The sequence below is a fragment of the Lissotriton vulgaris genome, chromosome 4_1 (genome assembly GCF_964263255.1).
Source record: "Lissotriton vulgaris chromosome 4_1, aLisVul1.2, whole genome shotgun sequence".
NCBI lineage: Eukaryota > Metazoa > Chordata > Amphibia > Caudata > Salamandridae > Lissotriton > Lissotriton vulgaris.
Genome location: NC_141691.1, coordinates 54,106,253 through 54,122,315, shown reverse-complemented (window position 1 = coordinate 54,122,315; position 16,063 = coordinate 54,106,253). Strand labels below are relative to the sequence as shown.

Here is a 16,063-nt window from a genome sequence, read left to right as displayed (position 1 = left end):
TGTAAGTACAAATTCAGCCTTTCACTGGTCTGCCCTGATTGGCCAGAGTTGAGTGGATTAGCCAGGCTGCTGGGAGGGCAGTGATCTGTTCTATAGGAATGCCAGGCGGTGGCGTCGTAAACTACGCTCTTCACAGGCAAGAGGGGAGGCCTGGGTTTTAGTCCACTATGACAGTTGTGACCCAGAGTCAGGACTAGGCTTAAGCAAGGTATTTGCAGATGTTACTGGGATGGTCCATGGAAATGAGATATCCCAGGGGGGTGTGTTTAGCCAGCTCTTACCTCCTTGCTGGACAATCCGCCATTATGGATTTGGAAGGAAGGATGGTGCACTCTGGGACAAACTAATGCCACACTCCACCGGATGTGGTCATAACTAGGAGGAGTTGCCCTGCTCTCATTGGTCAGCAGTGACCTGGTGCTTGACCCAGAGAATTTTGAATAAGTATCTGAGAGGGGCAGAGCCCTCCAGATCGGCTGCTTGAAAATGAATGAAGCAAGAAGTGCCCTGCTGAAGATTTTGCTGTGTGCAAGGAACTCTAAGGCCTGACCTATGAAGACTGCACCCTCTGAAACTGCAGCCCTGTGGATTACCTTGCAGCCAAAGGACTTAAGAGTGGAAACTCCCTGCAAGCTACAGGTTAACAGAGCTCACCTGGACAGTCACACAAAGAATTCAAAGCCTTGAGTACCAGTGGATTTGTAAGGGTTTTGTTCAAGTGGATTGCGTAATTGAAGTTTCACACTTTCCAGGACCCTCTTGGAGATTCCAGAACCTTGGATTGTGTGTTGGATACTTTGGGACCCGCAAGCAGAACTCCAGTTAGGTGTTCTAATTGGACCCGCTTGCTGAAGAAGGCGGCCCACTACAGTGGTGAGAATTCTTCAGAACAATTTATAAAGGTGTGTCCCTGACAGAGAAAACGAAATGACAAAAAGGGGCACTGTTGGTTTCTAAGCACTAGAAAGTGACTAATCTTTAAAAATTCACATCTCTGGTTCCCTACAGGGGATTCCTTTCGTTTTGGTGTCACTTAAAAGATAAAAAGATTACCTATTTTTATAAATTGGTGTTGGATTTCTATTTTGTGTTGGGTCTTAATTATTTACTGAAATGGTGTTTTTAAATGCTTTACATACCTGTCTTTGAAGTTAAGCTTGGCTGCTCGCAGCCACGTTACCAAGGGTTGAGCAAAGGAATACTTTTCTAAGACCTATGCTGAGTCCTATCATGTGTTAGTGGCCTTCTTGCCAGTTTCAGACATACATTTGCCCCTGACAATAACCCACTTTCCAACAGGTGCTCATACATACCAGTTAGGAATAGTAGCGGGGTTAACTACTCTGCGACTGGTGAGGCGTACTGGACACTGGAATGCATCTGCCAGAGGGTCGAAAGAGGACACTGCCGCATAGTTACAGGCTATCGTGAAATCTGGCAAAAGCGGCGGAAGGATGCTTGCAACTTTGAAAAGTGATCCATTAGCATGAGAGGCCTGTCCAAACGTCCAAAAATAAAACCGCGTCCATGCTAAGCCCATCTCACCCTCATCTCTGACTAAAACAAACATGGAGACTATCAGAGGTAACGAAACAATGTTATCACTTGCTAAAGGAGAGAAGGAATCTAAAGCACTGCATGGATTTGTAAAGACCAGAAAGGCAGTCGCTAGCTTCCAGATCAAGTCCACTCCGCGACACTCCTTTTATCATGTCATTTGCCTGAAACAGGCCCACCTGCCCAGAGGCTCCATGAAAGTGGGAAGAGGGGGCTTCGGACATTCTATGAAGTGTCGCTGAAGAAGATACACCAACATTAATTGCTCTAGCTTAAAACACACTCTGCAAGTCTCATGATACATGAACGTTTATTTTATTGTGCAAAAAATATAAATAAGGAGAAAGTGCAATACAGCCCAGTACCTAATGCTCATGGAGTATCCTAAAACTGGGCTCGATAAAAATAAAGGACACGAGATTGGATTCCACCAACGGAAAACTAGTGCACGTCAAGGATGGAAAGCTCACTGCTGCTCCAGGACAAGAATTATGGATTATTTTTGTTGACCGGAACGGTTTGACCACAAGCATGTCAGACGCCACTCTTATTGCATTACGGCTAATGCAGGCGGCACAAGCGATTCTGCTCGACTTCAGCGGCATGCGTTAGGTCAGTGGGGGGCACAGGACAGCGCTCCAATATACCTAGCTCACGCTTCACCTCCTGCAGCTGCTGGTCCAGGGGAGGGGCTTCGCTGGATGGGGGCCGCAGAGTGTCCTGAAAGGAGAAAAGTAGAACATCAGCACAAAGACCCAAAACATTGAACAACCAACCAACACAAGCCAGGCAACACCTCAAATACAGGACTCAGATAGCATGGTGTATACACTGGACAATCATGACACCGCCTGGGTAGACTACCACCATACAACCAACCTGCAGTGCACGCTCCACCTCGAATGCAGCCAATCTGTCCCGGATGTGGGTGCAGAACTGAAGCCAAAGCGCAAGAAAGCATCGAGGCGTGCGGTGCAGCCTGACCTCAGTCCCCAGACTCCCAGTCCTGGGGCAGTGGTTTAGCAGCGCCCCCTTCCATCCGCAGAGTCTAGCGGTGGTACATCTCCCATGTCCAGGTGGGATCAACCAGCAACCCTAGCCCAAGATTAAACACTTATTCCTGGTTTCTTTTTCTTTCAGTATTGTGCAGTGTTTGTACAGTCTTTGTCTGCAATTCTTTCAAAGGCGGTTATATTGTTCTTATGAAATGGTGTTTGTTATGCAGTGTAAGGATTTAATGCTGATAAAGTTATTGCACTAATTGCTTTTATTTACCACTGACAATGTGACTTCCTGAGACTGCACTACCCAGTAGGTAAAAAGGTACAGCTCTTTCGAGAGGGTTTCTTCAGACAGACCATAAACTGTAAGCTGGTGGGATCACATCTCGCTGGCATCCCTCCTGCTGAACCCCGACCTGGAAGTTATGGGGTCTGGAGCCACAGCTGGGAGAGGTGCAAGAAGATGAAGGTGGAAGTGTGTGTTGACCAGTGGATCACAGCACAGGAGCCGCTTGTCCTCTGGAGCCTAAAGAAACGCTTGCCTTGGTTACCCTCCCAAGCTAAAACCTTAGTGTGATACTATGTAGGCGGGACTACTGCAACACTTTGTTGCTAGGAATACCGGATTTTCTGGAAAACCGATTGTGCAGAGTGCAAGCAGCAGCTGCAAAATTATTGCATTCAACAGGCCAAGAATGCCCTCCTCGTCCAGCGCAATGAAGGACTCCACTGGCTGCCAATTAAGCAAAGGATCGCGTGTACATCTCTCTGCACAGCCTTCAAAGCATCAAGGCGAGGGCCCTTCGCCCCTGCAAAGCAGACTAAAAAGATACATTCCAAGGAGTAACCTCCGTTCAGCATCCAACCCTAGCAGTGCTGCTATATTTCCATTTACGAGTTTTATTTCGGTCATTAGAGACCATAAAAGCAAAAAGGTAAAATACATAACAGGGCAGTAAAAACAAAGAACATTGCCAAATATAACCAAGTGCAAATGAGTAGATCAAATTTCATGGCAGCTGAAAACAGGATATTAAAATTTAAAAGGGGTAAAAACAATGATTTCATAAGTTAATAAGGTTAAAACAGTAGGAGATAAAATGGGGACATTTAAGAAAACAGGACACAGCAAAATCCTGGGTGCATTATAGCCAGGACAAAAGAAAACTAGGCACATGCCATAAAACACTATGGAATTTAAGGAATGTGTCTGGCCATAGCCCTACATATCCTTTTTTTTTCTTTAACATTAGGATCTCGAAGCTCCGCCCCTTCGGGGGCGTAGTCCGAGCCCTAAAAACATGAATAGCTGGCTTGACTACAAGCAGGACATCCGATAGGAGAAGCTTTAGACCATCCGCTTGTAAATGCGTGGACCGGGAGGCAGCCCAATCTGAACTGAGAATAAAGTTTTCTAGCCTTGATCATCATCAAGGAAGGCATCAAATAAATACTAAACTTTAAAATTGAGGAAATCAGAGGTTAGACGGCCTGATTTTGTACTCCTTTGGGTTTCGGCCAACCTAAATGTAAAATGTAAATTGATACTTGTATAGCGCACTACTCACCCGCAAGGGTCTCAAGGCGCTTGTACGAATACCGCTGTGGAACCCATCCTGGCTTTCCCTGTGAGGCGTCCACTCCTGGGCACCCCCAAGGTGGAGGCCAAACATCCTTAGCGTTGTGGGGGCCGTTGTGGAGATTAAGCAAGCTATTGCCCGGAGTTGCAGAGTGGGACTCCATGATTGGAATAAGCACCGAGGCGAGAATAATCAGGTCCGTGGAATTTTGAGCGCAAGACCCGCCGAGGTGGGGAATTGAACCCTGGTCCCGGGCTAGAATTCTGCAATCGGGTCTGACGCTGTAACCATTGAGCCACACTTCTCCACTCAACCTAAGCAGTCTATAAGCTTTGACAAGTTCAAGCCGCGATATTGTCGGGGACACTTCCTCAGGATGGGTCCATATTGTCGGGGACACTTCCTCAGGATGGGTCCATAGGGTTGGCCGACCTAGTCTAGAGCAGCCCCTGAACTAGCAGCCTACCAGAATGAACCAAAGGGGATGTTGGGGCTCCCAGGGGTGGGAAACCTTTCCTGGTTTGTACACCTAAAAGTAAAAACCAAGATAGGTTTCCCACCCCTGGGAGCCCCAACATCCCCTTGAGTTCATTCTGGTAGGCTGCTAGTTCGGGGGTCGCCCATAGTCTACGCTAAAAAGTCGGGGGGGGGGCGCATTCCAATCTCCTCCACTATGGGTCTGATCCCAATGTCCATACGTAAAGGAATGAGAGGGGTGCTTAGTGGTAGCCAAAGAGCTGCCTCGAACTTGTTCCCTGATTTAACCAGTCCACCTGCTGGAAGGGGACTTTGTTGCGCTCCTGATGTGGACTTTGTAAATCTCAGTCAGCGGACCCGGTTGTCTAGGTGAGTTCCTGTATAGTTTTACTATCCCCCCGGCCATCTGTGCCCGCCTTAAACCTGCCTTTACTTGCTGCGGGCCCCATGCAAAGGATTCCGTCAGCGTGACACCCAGTAGGTGGAAACCATCTAAGGAGGGGTTTGGGCGAGATGTTTTTCTGAGATTAAAAACCATATACTTAGTTTTTAATGCGTTGATCTCCAGCCCCGCGTCTTTGCAAAATAGAGAAAAGGATCCTTTGGATGCCCATGGGTGACTTGGAGAGAAACAAGGCGTCATCCGCAAACATCACTGCTGGCACCTTGCCACAGGCCAGCTTAGGGGCATCAATGTTGGGTACCTCATTTAATCGGTCCACCAAACAGTTAATAAAAAGAACAGTGTGGGGGCCAAAAAACACCCCTGCCTTGAAGCTCTATTCACTGGGAAACGTGGGGTTAATTCCCCATATTTCCCATATTTCACCTTAGCAAAAAGTCTGGTATGCAGGTGTTTGATCAAGGACAGCAAATAGGGCTGAATTCCCATTTGCTCTAGATCCTCCCAGAGTGTCACGAGGTACCAAATCAAAGGCTGATTTAAGGTCAACGAAGTTCAAATAGAGACTCCCGCCCTCTATTGTCACTATCTTCTAATACAGTAGTTGGAGCCTGAAGATTTGGTCGATTGTAGAAATATTTTTGTGGAAACCAGCCTGATACGCACTCAGAATCTCACGCTCGTCCACCCAGGACTGAAGGCGCTCCAGAACAATCCTGGCAAACAGCTTTTGGGTTACGTCCATCAGGCTGATTGGCCTGTAATTAATGGGCAGGAGAGGTGAGCCCTTGTGTATTGGAAAAATTCCTGCCCCTAGCCAGGTGTCTGGGATTTTCATGCCGTTTGATATGGCGTGAAATATTACACACAGATAGGGGCCCCAGATGTTGGGATTGTTCCTGAAATAAATCCCCTGGGATCTCGTCTAGTCCAGGGGCCTTTCCTAAGGGAAGCTTCCCAATTGCGCTCAGCACTTCAATCAGAGTGAACCCTGCATCATCTTCAAGGGGATTCCTACAACAGTTGGCAGAGTTCCCTCAAGGAGCTCTACGGTGTCCTGTGTGGAATACAGCGATTGGAAATTAATTATCCAAGCGATTGCAGCAATGTTCGGCTCAATAGGCGAGTTCTCTGGGGAACTACCTGTACGAACCAGGATCCAAAATGCCCTCATATCCCTGTTGGTGAAAGCCTGTTTGATCGCATCCCAACTTTCACACTCAGTTCTTTTTAGCTAGCTTTAAACTATTATATAGAGCCCTCCTTGTTTTTATCAGGGATCTATCTTTGGATTTTATGGCGTCAATGAGGGCACCCTTTACATTCGGCAGGTATTACTAAACCAAGTGGATTTAGGCTCCTCTGGACTTTGGAGTGCATCAGGGGATTGAAGATGTTGGTCAGGCTAGTGGTCAGATCCACATGAGTAGCCATGAGTTGAGAGATGGTATCAGGAGAATTAAGGGTATGGGTTGCCACTAAGGGCGAAATAATTATGGAATATGGGCAAGCAGCCTTGCCCGGTGACTGCTTCATGGTTTCCCTTCTAATTCTCCTCCTATTATCAATTAGTGTTAAGTTAGTACCAGGGGAGTAGCTGGTAATTGGGGGACAATGAAGTTCCGGAAGCTTAAGGTCGAGGACCAAAGCATATGGTCACTGTCGTGTCTTGGCAAGACAGTGAAGTCGACTACCCAGTGCCATATGCTTGCTGCCACTAGAATATAGACCAACAGGGATGATTGCCCCGGTCTATTAAAGGAAGGCTTCCCTGGTTGGTCGGACTTGGTAAGACCGTTGCAGGCCCTCAGTGCATGAGTTCGTATTACTGCACTAATATGGAGTTCCAAAGGAGTCCAGGCCTCTAACGGTGGAATTTGCGGTTCAGGGATTAACCAAAGGGAATCCTCTGTAGTGAGCAAAGAATCAGCAGGAAGGGTTAGAGGCTCAAATTGACAATTAAAATCTCCTAGCACCATCCTAGTATTTGGGGGAATTAGCTCAATAAATGTGGTAAGCAGATCTATGGTCAGTGATTCCTGTGCAAAGGTTACCAGTCGTGAATAGATGTTGAAAAATGCAATTTTAGTTCTAGCAGAGAAAGAAAGGCGGGTACACTGGATTTCAACTGCTGAAGTGTTCAACTATTCAACAGTACAGTCCAAATGTGTAGCAACCCACCTACCTAGGCATCCCGATTGTCTGCCTCTGACCTCCCCCCCCATAGTTGCTAGCACATTAAAAGTTGCAAAGCCCCTCATGACGTTATCCTCTCTAGCCCAGGTCTCCTTAAACATGCACATGTCATAATCTTGTACAAATTGTGTCCAATCAGGATTTTGAAGTTTGTTTTTAATACCAGCGGCATTTCACGTTAAGACCCTCAATTTGAGGCCTATGTTTTAGGGGATAGCGTGTACTTTGGGACCAGAGGGGTTCAGGGTTTGTGTAGTCACTGCCTCGGACCTGGGGTCTAGTGGTCCCACTAGGGATCTATTCCTGGACCTGCTTGAGGTTATAAATTTAGGGGTAAGAGGGATTAGATTTTTCACCACATCTAAGGTGGCACCATCATAGCTTCGAGGTCCCTGATGAGATTCAGGAAGGGACTCCGATGGGAAATCTACTGTCACATCAGCAATACTTTGGGGCTGTATCCCAATGATTTTCAATTTAGGCGCTCTGTCGGCCCCCCTAACCCCTGGCTAAGTGTGGGATCGGATGTTGTGAGTCAATCCACCTCTTCAAGGGCCCCAAATCGGTTTGCTACTGCAACATGATACTGTATTCTAGAGGTTTGGCCAAGTGTTTGATGGGGTTGAAACCAATGTGTTGGACTATAGTACAAGGGGTCCAAGGTGGTGGATAGTTACAGGAATAGAAAAAGTCCAGAGTGCGTGGTTGGATCCCTGTAGGCGGTGCATAAGAGCAGGAGAACTGATCAGCCAAGATTTGGACTGTCTGGGGGTTACTGAAGTTAATACCTATACAGGTATCCTTTGATAGATTTGGAATTCTTACCAACCCATGCCGCTCTTCGAACTAGTAATATCTCACCTTCCCTGTCACAGGAAAACTGTCCATGCCTTGTGGTCCAAAAAAAGACTCTTGTTCCTCAGTTCAAGCTGTGTTTCTCTGAACTGGTTTAATTTCTCGGACACCAGTTAAGACTGATATAGGGGATTGAGGCTGGGGGTAGATCCATTATTGGCATGGCCGACAGGACCGGGCCAGAGTTCAGTACCTATATGAATAGGCGCTTCCCAGTCTATCATCGGCTTCCATGTAGGCCTACATTGTTAGGAGCATGTTGGGAACTCACGTTCTGCGTGATGGGGCCCCTGGGATGAGTATTCCCTCTGATCTTGGACCTTGTGTATGCCGGGTTCCTCACAAGGATTGTGAGTGTTTCCCTCGTGTGGTGCTGCAAGCCCAAGTATTGCCAGCACTCAGAACTGGACAAGATGGAGCACTGGAAGGGCCACAGCTAACTAGGAGGTTGTTGCCCTGCTCTACCCATCTGTGTGCTCCAGTCTTTCTTCTCCACTACAGCCTTTAAAATATTAACCACAGGAATGACCAAAGCAGGCATCTGGTACTAACTATTCCCAAGGTGAAGTGCTAGTTCTTCCTTGACAATGGCAGTCATCTGTGCCTCTAGTTCCACTATCAAGTTCCTCAGCCATGAAGGGCAGTCAGGATCTTGATAAGAGTTGGAGGGGGGTTCGGCCACTCCCCCTGTCTGACAGGTTCACCCTCACTAGGGCTAATTTCTGGACTAGTCCTTTTCGTAGATCCTGTCCAGTTACCCGTTTTTAGCCCAACAGCCTTAGGTAAAGCAGTAGTCATTCTGCTTTTATTGGTTTGTGGTTTGACTGGAGAAGGTTGTAGGGGTGATGGCAAAGTCTCACTTGGTCCAGGCAAGGTTTCTAGCGGGCCAGAAATAGGTCCAGGGCTAGATCGTTCAGAAATTGGCAGCTCAGAAGATTGAAGAAAAGTATCTGGGGTTAGGGATAACTGCCTCTCTGTAAGCTCGATTTCAGTTGACTACCCCTATAGCTCTCTGAAGCATTCGGTCAGTTGAAGTTTGGGGGAGTGGGGCCGGTATTAACACCGGAGGATGTTTTTTTTGGTACACAGCTACACTTCCCCCATGTCCAAAAAGAAAGAAAACGTCAGGGTTTCCCAGACGTAGATCCAGGAAAATCAGGCGACCCTAAGACACACAATCAAACAACAATACACACACACAAAAAAAAAAAAATAAGAACTAGGTTAGTCCCAAGAGTCGGATTAACAGGTAACCGGTCAGCTAGATGTCAGATTTAAACAAAACAAACAGATTGTTCCAGGTAAATCACCAGTTTGAATTGTCGCCGTTTCCACAAGCTGCTCCCAGTACAGTTAGAGGGTTTCCAGAAAGTCCTACCGGTTTTGTTGGCCTCAGCACACGGAAGCTAAGACGCTGCAGAGCTTTAAGATACAACTATAGCCCACAAGCTTGTGTCCCCTAGCAACTACAGAAGGGACAATAAGAAAATAACCACAATGACCTGCAATCCATCAGAGTCCGCCAGAAAGATAGTTAATGTTTTTATAACCTTAATAGGCAATGCGCGGTGGCGCTGTGCTGATGACGGAGCGGTTCCTTCATGGCCCGCTCGCCGCTCATGCGCGGCGCGAATTCCGCGCCTGCGCTGAGCGTTCTATTGAGCGGGCGGGGCCATGACGGATCCGCTCCCTCATAAGCACAGCGCAACCGACACTGGTGACGGAGCGGTTCCGTCACCAGCATGCGCCCGCCGTTCTTCCGCCCCGCCCCCTTAGCACTGCGGCGGAGTAGCCGCCGCAGTGAAGGGGTTAAAGAGGGGTGGCCCTGCCCCCATCTCTTCCTGTCAATGACGGGCAAAGACAAGCCCGCTCCTGGCCCAGGCCAGCGCCCGTCCCGCAACGCGGGCGGAGAGGCTGTGCTTTATGCACAAAGGTGAGCTCACGCCTTGAACCTGATTGGCGGCACCTGTGTTGACAGCAAAGCACGCCGGGACAGGTAGTTCCCTGTAGAATATTCAATGCCTCTAGGATGCGAGGTGCGTAGCGGTGGTTGTGCCCTGGGACTCCCATCCCACCAGGGCTCAAGTGTGATGCAGGCAATATCCCCAGGTGGATGCAGAGAAAAATTTGCTCGAAAATCAAGACAGGATGGCCGAGCTGTCATGGTCAGATCGGTCTAGCCTTAGATAAATTACTTGCCCCCCTTTAGAGCGACGGCTGACCTACTACACTTCAGGAAAGCCGTAAAAACCTGGCTCTTCCTGGGGCAAGCAGTTTACTGATCTAGATTCTTTTTTCAATAGCAGTATGTTGCTCCTGTTTAATTAGAGGTCTAGCGCTAGGATACCTGGCTGGAGATAGCTTTATAAATTAAAAAAGAACCTAGATTAATAACAAAACCATAAACGAGTATTATGGTTTTTGTTGACAACTGCATTTAGGAACAAAGAAAAATCAACACTGCAAGCACAACCAAGTGAATTGGTTTAACAGTCTATTTATTTTTTTTTTTACTTTGCAAAAACACTGGGGATTGTTTCTCACATGTCGGATGGATCGAAAGTCATCATTTCAGCACTGTAAACACTGGGTCAACTTGTGACTTCCATTAGGTGCAGTGGTTGACGAAAAAGGAAGGCTCTCTAGAGAATACCAATCTAAGTCTTAGCAGGATATTCTATGCATCCAGTAGAAAGGCCCACCTCATCGAGACAAATAAATGGATCTAAAACTTTGTCGCATTGAAATAAAAGGATATGAATTTTAACATTCACTGTGAGTCATCATTGGCCAATTTATTTTTCTCAGATGTGAAAGATGACCCATTTTACTAAGTTCAAAATTTAAGGGGAATCCTAAGATGTGTTGTCTGAAGTAAGCCCAGTTATGCTTCTGAAGGTCCTCCTTGTAGTGTGTTCCCATAGTGGAGCTCGGAGTCAATCGCTACTCTTACTATTATCTATCGGATTCTTTGTGATATCAAGCATATTACTGTGCCCAGAAGGATCATGTTAAACCCACATAATTTGATAATTTTTTTTTTTTTTTTTAATTTTTGAAAACCTTTATTGTGCATAGTAAGCGTACAAATACGGGCCCACAACCATACAGGCCGGCCTCGAGAGCAATCAATAGCACATAAAGTACGGATAGTTCAACTCAGCAGTCCCAGGGAATGTACAAAGGATAATTGTCTAAAACGTGATTAGATCAAATCGGGACCACCGGGCACAGGAGGAATGAGGTTAATTTTAAAAGTTTTGTAGAAAAAAAGGATCAGGTGCATTCAATCCACCGAAAGCGATGGCAGGCAACGAACCAGCGAGTCATGAGCAAAACGAGAAATAAAATTAAAAGCAACAAAGGATAGTGACCATCAGGATAATAGCACAATAAAACAGTATGCGCTGGCCGTCGCCCGTCCCACGGACTCAGAACACCCAAATCCACAAAAATGACAACATCGACAGCGGAGAGAATAGGTAAAACTACCCCGAAGCACCTGACAACCCAAAGAGAGGAAAGAAAAAGAGAAAGGAAAAAGACAAGAGAAATAAGGCCCATAGAAACTGAAACTAAAACAAAATCCCTACCCCCCATCCCCCACCCTGCACGTATGCGGAGGCTACGGCCTACCCCCCCTCCCCCCCCCCCAAGCTGCGTGCCTGTCGCCCACGAACCAAACCCGAAATTTAGAACAGAAAGAGAAAGAGAGAAGAGAAAGAAAAAACGTAATTCACAGAAGATCGGAGGAGGGCCAGCAAATATCCCCAAAGCACATTATCGTTTCATTCCGGCCGCCCGAACCCAGACCCCGCGACCAATACAATACCCATAGTCAGTACCCCCGGCAGTCACAGTGTCCCAGCAGTACAAGTGAAGCAGTCCCGACATAATGGAGGGGCACACTCAACCCTGCCCCCTGCGATATGTGGCAGCGACAGAGTCCGGCCTCACGGTAGACATCTTGAAGGAGGCAGGCAATCCAAATATCCAGATCCGAGCAGGGGGACGATCCATAAGGTCCATCCGACACACAGCCATGCAGGAGTCCGTGGCATAATAAAGGAGAATGCACAGTAGAGTTCCTCCGGGATTGGCGAGCCCAGTCAATAGGAGTCGCATCAGGATAAGGTGTCGAGATAAGCCAGGGACCCCAGGAGGGGAACCAGACTTGGCGTCCAGCTACGCTGCTCTAGCCACATCACACATCCCGTAGCTGTAGCCTGCCCCAAGGATAGCACAGCCGGCATCTTGGCTGCAATTGGGTCTCGCGGCTGCAGTGTGTCAGCGATAGCCGGAGAGGCGGAACAGAGGGCAGTATCAAAATGAGACACAGTGTCCTGCTCCCGGGCGCGTCCATGTTCAAGCAATGGTGCCACAGGGGAAATCAGAGCCAGCCGGTCCCCCAATACATGAACAGCAGAATATAGAGCGGCTCGCAGAGCAGCCAGGGCGCACATCACATCACTGAGCAACACTGGTGCACCGGGATGAGAGGATTCAGCAGTCCTCCGCATACAGGGCGAACAAGGGCAGCACTGCCCGTCAAGCCATCCACCATTACCATCCATGGCCAGCCGAGTACCGTGTAAATCAGAGTAATGGCACAACCAGTCTCGAGGCATAGAGGAGGCACACTGCATGGGCGCAAAGTGTTGGCGTGTCGTGGGGGGACAGCTGTATCTTCGGTAGCAGCCTAGGGTCCGCTGTTTCAGGAAGGGAGACGAGCCTGTAAGATGGCGCCCAGCCCGGCTTGTAGGGAGACAAAGTATCCAGTAGAGTTGTATCCGGGTGAAACACACGATACAATGTGTTCCCCATAGCGGCGATGTGCGAGACCCTGTAAAAAGAAAACACGCCACAGGGAGCAGGACGAGGCTTGAGCCGCCGTGGGTGGTCCACCGGCTACGGCGGCTGTTGTAGTGAGTGAGGCCGGCCCCAGTCCGAGAACAAAGACCCGGCCGGAGCCGCGCAGCGCGAGGCAGGGGTGAAGATGTTTCGATAGGCGCACCGCCGGGACCCAGCAAGAAAGCACACCAATAGATCCGGGGTCTCTTCCCGTTTCAGTCGATTCCACGCAATAGCAGGATAGATACCAGGATGTGGTGGAAAACGGGAGAACAGCAAGAGGGTCGGCGGAGCCAAGAGATCAGGCGGCCATCATGGTTGCTGGTTAGGCTCCTCCTCATAATTTGATAATCTTAACATTTGGAATGCAACCAAGATTCACAACGTATTTTAAATATTGTAAAGGTGCACCAAATAAAGTAGGATGATGCAGACAGAGCATTGGGGGGGTGTGGAAGCCTGTTTGCAAACTTGGTGGCTTCCTAATCTAGAATGATGTTAAGTTACTGACTCCAACCAGTTAGCGATCTGGTTTAGGCTCACAGTTCAAGTTTATCTATTGGCTCTTCCACCCGCAAACTGATTTGGATAGGAACCGGAGCACACTGGAGTGAAAGCTCAACCCTTTCTTTTGGGTCTGATGTAGATATTTAAAAGTAGAGGGAATAAAGCAGACCCTTGGAAGCCCTCAGCTAACAGTAGTAGAAATTAAAAAGTTCCACCTTAATGCACAGCAACTTGTTCTCCAAAAGAAGAACGTAAATCACCATAAGGCAAGATCAGAGCACCCCATCAGTATTCTCTGTTGCAAACTGTAAGTCACTCTCGTACACCACAGAGGACCAGCAAATAAGGATTGACAGGTGTTAGACTGGTCAGCCTTAGAATGGTCTTCCTTCAAACTTTGCCTGCTTACCACTTTTTGCTGATTTTTTGGTTGGCCTAAGGACTATAACAGTAGTCAGCAGTAGTAAAGTGCTCAAAGTGCACAGGCTTCTCCCCTAAACAGGGTTACATTTGGTATATCCACAATTGGGATATTTAATTTATCTGCAAGTCCCTAGTAGAATGCACTGAGTGTGCCCAGGACCTGTAAATTAAATGCTACTACTGGCCTGCAGCACTGATTGTGCCACCAACACAAGTAGCCATTTAAACAAGTCTTAGGCCTGCCAATGTGTACTGTTTTACTGCAATTACGACTGGGCATTTAAAATTTCTTTGCCAAGCCTTAAACTCCTCTTTAATTACACAAGTCACTTCTAGGTAGGCCCTACATAGCCCATAAGGCAGGGTGCTGTGTAAGTCAACGGTAGGACATGTACTTTTAAGTTTTGCATGTCCTGGTAGAGAAAAACATCCACATTCGTTTTTCACTACTGTGAGGCATACTCATCTCACAGGTTAACACTGGGAATTCCTTATTTCATGTTTAAAGTTAGGATTGTTTTCAGTTTAGGAATAGTAAAGTTAGGACTCCTAACTTTAGGACTACTAAACTGAGAAAAATCCTAATTTTAAGACTTTCGGTATTCACAGAAAGCATTTAGGAGTCCTAAAGTTACGACTCCTAGCTTCCGTGAATACCGAAATGAGTAAGTGTGTTCTGTGAATAGCAAAATTAGTAAGTGCCTTCTGTGAATGCCAAAATGGTAGTAAGTTTAGGATTTTGTCTTAAGTTAGTTTTGTGAATCGGGCCCAGTGTGTCTGCTGCTGGTGTCTAATACATGACTGGAGTGGGTGAGACCTTGACTTCGTGCATTCCCTCTAGTCAGCCACACACGAAGGAAAGGTAGGTGTGTCTGAGTGCCCACCTGCATCCTGAGCAGGGGGGAGCGGATACTGACCCCTGAATAGGCAGTCTCCTGTTCCTACACAAAGGGTTGATTAACCCTCCCCTGTAGAGAACATGGATCAGAGTTGGAAAGAAAGGAACTCTGTGCATGTCAAAAACCCTTCTTTAAAGTCACCTCCACTTCAAAGGCACAACTGGGTATAAGATCTGGGCTTCTGACCCCCACCAATTCAGGCCCTTCTTAATCAGTAAAGAACCTCTGTCAGAAGAACTGCTGTGCTGCTATAAGGACTGTCACTCTGCTGGACTGCTTCTCTAGAACTGCTTTTCAGCTGTGCTGCCCATCTGCTGTGACCCTGCTGAGGTAGAGATGGACTCCGCCTTGAACCCAGAGTGATTTCCAAGGGTTGTTGGGTTGCCTCCAGTTGCTTGAGACTCAAGGATATCACATTCTCATCAACTCCTCCTGTGCTATTGGAAGTTGACCCAGGTGCTTGCTCCAGTGAAATTGACGCATCTCCAGTATGCGTGCAGCAGAACTGGTGCATCAACCGTGTTATGGGAGCAGAATTTGTGCATCTCAGTAGGAACCAACGAATCGCATTAAAGAACCAACACATCCGAACAAACGCATCACCGCAACTGCTGTGTGGGAAGATAGAGGTATCCTCTGGACTGCGTGGAGAAAATTGCACGGCCGCCCCACTTTTATTTTTACTATTTCTCAATCTTTTATCCAAGATCTCAACGGACACTCGCTGATCATCACATTGCTCCATTCCGCTCGATATATGCCCATCTAAGAACTCTCCACGAAGCGGCGGGGGAAGGGGTTAGAGACCACACAGCTCTAGGAAGTAATACTTCAACTTCTTGGTTCCCAGGCAGACATTCTTTTGGTGTTTTGGAGACAATTCGATACCATGTTTTGTATTCTTTGTACCCTACCTATTAAGTCATTGGTGCAGCCGCTGTAAAGAATGTTCCCATCGCCTACCCTCGACTTTCAACTCTGTTAGTTTAAGGCTGGCTACTTAGAAGAAGTCTAGTGGTAATTATCCCCTGGTCACCATATGCAGTTGGGATTCTATAGACAAAATTAGGTTCAAAGTTAAACCAATGTTTTTTTCTTTCAAAGGCTGGCAATCAGACCACCCTCCGGTAAAGAGGCTGTAGGCAGTGTCAATGATAATTGTGTATTTGCTGCTACTGACATTGTCAAGTGCTAACCAGTTCCTACCTGTCCACTCACCAATGCCAATAAAGAGCTCATTTAGCCTCCAGGGCTCCTCTTCATCTTTCCTCAATAGCATTGGTGTCCAAGTATAAATAAATACTATTGGTTGAG

The 16,063-nt window shown here is 47.4% G+C and overlaps 1 protein-coding gene across 1 annotated transcript in view; it reads right to left on the bottom strand.

The window, feature by feature from the left end:
- The window catches only part of LOC147718350 (uncharacterized), a 395,588-nt gene that overhangs the window by 114,810 nt on the left and 264,715 nt on the right, over positions 1-16,063 (bottom strand). The window contains exon 8 of the mRNA XM_086918293.1: positions 2,205-2,277. Within this exon, the coding sequence (XP_086774419.1) occupies positions 2,205-2,277 (73 nt within the window). The remainder of the gene's footprint in view (positions 1-2,204; positions 2,278-16,063) is intronic.